The sequence below is a fragment of the Rhineura floridana genome, chromosome 1 (assembly GCF_030035675.1).
Source record: "Rhineura floridana isolate rRhiFlo1 chromosome 1, rRhiFlo1.hap2, whole genome shotgun sequence".
Taxonomy (NCBI): Eukaryota; Metazoa; Chordata; class Lepidosauria; order Squamata; family Rhineuridae; genus Rhineura; species Rhineura floridana.
Window position 1 is genome coordinate 271,529,030 of NC_084480.1, and position 6,060 is coordinate 271,535,089.

At 38.5% G+C, this 6,060-nt stretch overlaps 1 protein-coding gene across 1 annotated transcript; it reads left to right on the top strand.

The window, feature by feature from the left end:
* Positions 1-455: 455 nt before the first annotated feature.
* On the top strand, positions 456-5,727 carry GDAP1 (ganglioside induced differentiation associated protein 1). The gene is made up of 5 exons (XM_061605793.1): positions 456-576; positions 1,141-1,314; positions 2,333-2,427; positions 2,758-2,872; positions 5,345-5,727. The coding sequence occupies exons 1-5, from the start codon at positions 471-473 to the stop codon at positions 5,725-5,727; spliced, it is 873 nt and encodes a 290-aa protein (XP_061461777.1). The 5' UTR covers positions 456-470.
* Positions 5,728-6,060: the final 333 nt, after the last annotated feature.

Genomic DNA, 6,060 nt, shown 5'->3' on the forward strand with positions numbered 1-6,060 from the left:
CTAAAACACAATAACAAATCTAAAAATAATCACAGCAAGAGAGAAAGAGACTAAGGAGTAGCAGAAAGAGAAAAAATAGGTGGTCCCATTGCTGGTTTGTGAACTGCTGGTTTGTGACTAGCTCTGAGACAAGCTGTGAGGGAATGCAGGCCTCAGCAGAAAAAAAAATTATCCACCCATGGGTTACAAGAAAAGGAGGCCCAGAAAAGTGAGATGAATGTCACAAAAAAGAAAAGGAAAAAGAAAGAACTGAAGATAAAATACATGCCCTCCACTTTCAGATCCATCATGTGGGTTTCCATATTGTATTAATAAGAAATGCATAATATCTTTAATGGTACAGCCATAAATCTTCAACAAGAACATTCATATATCTTTTCCAGGTGCGTTTGGTGATTGCTGAAAAGGGGCTGAAATGCGAAGAGCATGATGTAAGCCTTCCATTGAGTGAACACAATGAGCCTTGGTTTATGCGATTAAATGCGTCTGGAGAAGTCCCTGTGCTCATTCACAGAGAAAACATAATTTGTGATGCAACTCAGATTATTGACTATCTTGAAGAGACTTTTGTGAATGGTAACAAGAGTACTTGTGTGATTTTTGTTAATGTAAATGTGTGCGCATTACACCTTGCTGCATGAATGTTTGTTTTACAGATGCCCAAATGATTCTCAATGACCTGAGCAAGTCGTCAGGAGGATCATGTAACTTGCAGTTTTAGTACTTGCAGTGCACAGAAAAATGAGATGCTAGGAAACTGGTTGTGGGATGGGTTTGGAATAAAAATTATGGCCACACTCTGACATGGGTTGTGATATTCTCCCCCCCCATCTCCTTCATAGAATGCTACGAGACTTACTGTGTATTGGATTGCAGCCTTAGGCTGGGGATATCTCTCTCCCCCCATCACCTGCTTCCTCATCCTTTTAACTGGAGGCACCAGGGATTGAACCTGGGATCTTCTGTATGTAAAGCATGCACTCTATCACTGAGCAATGGCCTGTCTCCTACAGCTGCCTGGCAGCATGATGTTTTGCAGCTGGGTCCTCTCCTATCACAGTAGGAGTGACAAGAGATTTGGTCACTCTTATCTGATTCTTCTACTTTAATTTTGTTTTAATTGTCATTTTTTTATCCCAGAAACAGCTCCAAGGCTGATGCCAGAAGAGGGAAGCATGTACTATCCCAGGGTGCAACACTACAGAGAGCTTTTGGATTCCTTACCTATGGATGCTTATACACATGGCTGCATTTTGCATCCCGAATTAGCAGTAGACTCTATGATCCCAGCTTATGCAACAACTAGAATTCGTAGTATGTACCATTAATACATTAACATTTCATGTCTCTGCACTGTTGTTTTTTGTAGTATTTCAATTCAAAGCACTAATCTCTGAACTCTAAACCCTTCTATGGTCTCGCATGTCAATTAGAGTGAAGACATCCTCTTGACTTCCCTATAGTATTCACATCATGTATTGCAATGATACATAGGCATGGTAGTTGGGATGGTAAATTTTTGATTTCACATTAAGTCCATGTTGAAGGATGTCTCATACAACAAATATAGTTGCTGTTTTGCCAGGTTGAGTTCAGCGATGGCTGTGTCTGAAAAACAGGTGTCCATATCTGCAGAGCCCCACATTTTAAAGACATTTTCTTTGTGAAGGGACCATAAGGAGTATTGTGTGAAAAAGCATTCTTGGTGATTGTACCATAATTACGGAGATCCCTTTCAAACCTGAGCATCTTGAGAAGCTATCATCACCTTGTCTTAGCTGCCTTTTCATCGCCACCAGTGGCTTTACCCTTAATAGTTTATAGTCTGAATTATTTACTTTGGGTTGTATCTGATGCTGCTGTTCCGCTTGCGCCCCCTCTGCACCCTCAAATTCTGCTCCAGAAGGTTTGGGGTGGACCCTCCATAGCAGATTTCAGGGGTGCATAGGGAGAAGAGCAGAAGGGCCAGTGCTATTGTGCGAGCAAAACTCTACCCGTGCAGTGCTGGGTACAGCTCTTGGACTATATACTTTTATGAATCATAAAACCTACTTGCATTACAGCAATAACAAAGTCAATGCTTTTTTTAAAAAAAAATCTATTGCTTTCTATAAAGCAAATTATATTTGGGGGTTAATTCTGCATCACTGACACAGGGGTTTAAACTAAATCATGTAAGATAATGGAGCAGGCAGACAACACTCTTTTGGGAGGCTCTTTAATAAAAAAGAGTTCCTAACCCATGTGTTTTAATATAACTATACTGAAGTATTAATTAATAATTTTGATGAGCATTGATTATTAGTTTTTAATGACCTCGTTATTTTATCAGGTCAAATAGGTAATACTGAATCTGAATTAAAGAAGCTTGCCAAAGAAAACCCAGATCTGCAAGATGCATATATAGCAAAGCAGAAACGTCTCAAAGTAAGAATAAAATGTATCTGGTAAAAATACTATTACGTTTGTTAAGGATATGGTATTAATACAGTATACCACCTGTCACTACATGTACTATATATATCTTCAGAATAATTTGACTTTAACGGGAATTTTTGTAATAACTCTGTTTTTATGGACATGCTATTACTCTTGTTTGATGGTTCTGTATGTGTGGTGGTATAGTTATGCATACATGCATGGCTTCCAGCACCATACTAGGCTTGCTTTCTTGGAAATAAATCACACTGTTCAGTGGAGCTTGTTCCCAGGTAATAGGGCTGCAGCATAAATATATAATCTATTTATTTTCTTTAGTCTAAACTGATGGATCATGATAACATAAAATATTTAAAGAAAATATTGGATGAGCTGGAAAAAGTTTTGGATCAAGTTGAGACTGAATTGCAAAGAAGAAACGAAGAGACACCAGGTAGGAAAGTCTCCATATTCAGTTTTTGGTTAGAGCGTAGCTGTCTCTGTCAAAGCATAGAATGGTGATCAACACATTGGTAATTACTAGCTTGGACTACACAATCCATATTCATGGGGTTGCCCTTGAAGACTGTTTCAAAGCTGCAGTTGCTGCAACATTCTGCAGCCCCCTCTTTAACTATATGTTGCAAATGTCATATCACTTCTATCTTAATAGAATAATGTTGGCTGACAGTTTCCAGGCCCAATTCAAGGTGCTGGTTAATATCTTGAAACTCCTATCTAGCCTTATAGGGAGCAATCCTCAGGGAGCAGCCCATGGTTTGTGTGCCATTGTATTTGAAGGCATGGTTCACTACATGTACCAAGTAGTTATGTATGTATGTATGTATATATTGCTTTTCAGGACTATACAGCACTCTTAAGGTAATTCCTATTATGAAAAAATTAGATGAATAAAATTCAAAGTTCACAATGAAAATAATACAGTTAAAATAAGCCATTCCTCCTGCCCTGAAGTACAGAAGTGCTACAAGAAAAATAACAAGTACTTAGTGGCTTTACATGCAACACAGATCATTTCTTCAACTTTTAATTATATTAGTTCAAGCAGTCATACAATAGGAAAAAACTCTTTTGATAGTAAAAGGGTACAATCCTAAGCACATTTACCAGGTAGTAATCCCAGCCACAGACATGAACTTAAAAGATCTGAACAGGGTGGTTCATGAAAGATGCTCTTGGAGGTCACTGATTCATAGGGTCGTCGTAAGTCGTAGTTGACTTGGAGGCACATAACAACAATCCCAGTTGAACTCAATAAGATTTATTTCTGAGTACAAACATACTTAGAATTGCACTGTAAGTTGCTGCTAGGACAACTCCAATGCAATCCAAAGAATGCCAGAAAAAAGCCCATCCTCTCTCCCATTGACACTGCAATTTCCTGCTACATCAGACAGTTGGTTAGTGCTTGGGAAGTTCATTTTAAAAAGGAAGTAGTTCTAGTTCAATTTAATCTTATCCAAAAAGGAATTAGTTAAAGTTTGTGCTTTTACAAAAATAACTAGTTCAGTCCAAGTTCATCCAAATAAACTTTTTATTTAATAAAAATTTTGTCTTTGGTAATTTTACTCCAACATTCAGAATGTTAGAAACTGCAGTGCTGAAGCATAGGAGTCCAAAAGTAAATCAGGGGCCACACACAAGTAATAAGATGTCTGACAGACAGAATGCCAATAGGTGAAGCTTTCCCCATAATTGCATTTCCATACCAGAAAAGGCTTACCCTGATTATTATATGCCAGCCACACTGCTGTTAAAGACACAAGGCATTGTTTGCTTTGTCCCTGTCCCTGTCCTCCTCTCTGCAGACTGTTCCAATTAGAAAAGGGTGATCTCTTCAGCAGGAAAGATACAAGCAATGCCTCACATCCCTTCTGTCCTTGGCAACAGCCTCAATATCTGCCTAATAATCCTTAGAATGTTGCCTCCACATTTTTCTTTCTAACTTTCTTTATAGATGTCCAGTATACTTACTTTTTAAAAAAGAGTCTGGTCCTCCTGCTGGGAGATAGGGAAAGGGAGGGAATGTATCCCCAAATAAACTTAATTCACCTTTAGTTCACCTGGCAATTGTGGGAAGTATTTTCAGACGTAGTTCAGATTTTTTTAATTAGTTCAGTGAACTTTGTTCAGCTGAACTAGTTCATTCCAAGCCCTGAAAATGCTTCCTGTGTTTTTGGCGCTTTATTCACCTAGTTTAAATGCTTTTGTTGCTTTGAGATTAAACAACAATTAAAATATTTGTTTGTGAAGCATGTCCTCCATATTTCTCTTAGGCTTTCAATCACATTTCTGTTTTTCTATTCTGAAAAACTGGAGTCCAGAATTTGGAAAATTAGAGGATGTGCAAAAGCTTAGCAGCATATCCTAGAATATGTCCCTCTGAGCTGTGAAAAACACATTCTGATTGTAAGGATGAAAAGACAAAATGAGGCTTGTTTTTTCTCAATGCACTTTGCCTAGATATTAGGATAATTTGCTGTTTAGTGGAAAATCTTCAACAGTGGTGAGTCATTCCTGTCTGTTTCATCTGGAGTGATGCTCTTAAGACAACCTATTTGTCACGCCTTTGCAGATGCTAAAATTTTAAAAAATTTTTTTACAGGCTTTCTCAGAAGGATGGGTTGGCTTGTACTCAGTATTTGATTTCTCTTTGGAGAATGGTTTTATCTGTTTTATTTGTTATTGTACAGTGCTATGGTATTTTGTAAAGTTTAACAATCTATAAAAATTCCAAATAAATAAATAAATAAATAAATATATGACTTTTCCAGGAGCAACCTATGATCAGTGATTGCTTGAACATAATATAGAAAACCTTGACAGATTAATAAGACCTGAGGCCCTTCACATATTCCTGCTTTTTTTCATCCCTAGCTACATTTATCTCTTTTTTTCTTATTAGAAAATGGACAGCAGCCATGGCTCTGTGGTGAGTTTTTTAGCTTGGCTGATGTGTCTCTTGCTGTTACATTGCATCGGCTGAAGTTCATTGGACTGGCAAGGAGAAACTGGGGAAATGGAAAGCGACCTAACTTGGAGGTTTATTATGAGCGCGTCTTGAAGAGAAAAGCATTTCACAAGGTTTTGGGACACGTTAACAACATATTAATCTCAGCAGTTCTTCCAACTGCATTTCGAGTGGCCAAGAAGAGAGCACCAAGGTTTTTTGGCACAACTCTTTTGGTTGGTTTCTTAGCAGGAATAGGGTATTTTGCTTTTGTGTGTCTCCGGAAAAGGTTTCCCAACATGCTGTTATCCATTAGAGCAAGGCAAAGTTATCTGTAGATGTTTCTTTGCCAGACTGTGAAAGGGCCACTAATTTCCCCAAGAATACAATGGGCCACAATATTGTTAGTACAGGGATAGCCAAAGTGGTGTCCTCCAGGTATAGTTAGACCAGAACAGAGCTTGGAAAGGTTACTTTTTTGAACTACAACTCCCATCAGCCCCAGCCAGCACGGCCACTGGATTGGGCTGATGGGAGTTGTAGTTCAAAAAAGTAACTTTTCCAAGCTCTGGACCAGAACTACCATCAGCCGCAGCCAGCATGGCCAATAGACAGGGTTGATGGGAGTTGTAGTCCAGCTACATCAGAGGGCATCATGTTTGCTACCAATC

What these genes read in the sequence shown, in the direction of transcription:
- GDAP1 (XM_061605793.1), top strand. Translation starts at nt 471, where the DNA reads ATGCGATTAAATGCGTCTGGAGAAGTCCCTGTGCTCATTCACAGAGAA. An exon ending in TGCAACAACTAGAATTCGTA is followed by an intron (nt 1,315 to 2,332) that starts GTATGTACCATT and finishes TTATTTTATCAG; the next exon opens with GTCAAATAGGTAATACTGAA. An exon ending in CAAAGCAGAAACGTCTCAAA is followed by an intron (nt 2,428 to 2,757) that starts GTAAGAATAAAA and finishes TATTTTCTTTAG; the next exon opens with TCTAAACTGATGGATCATGA.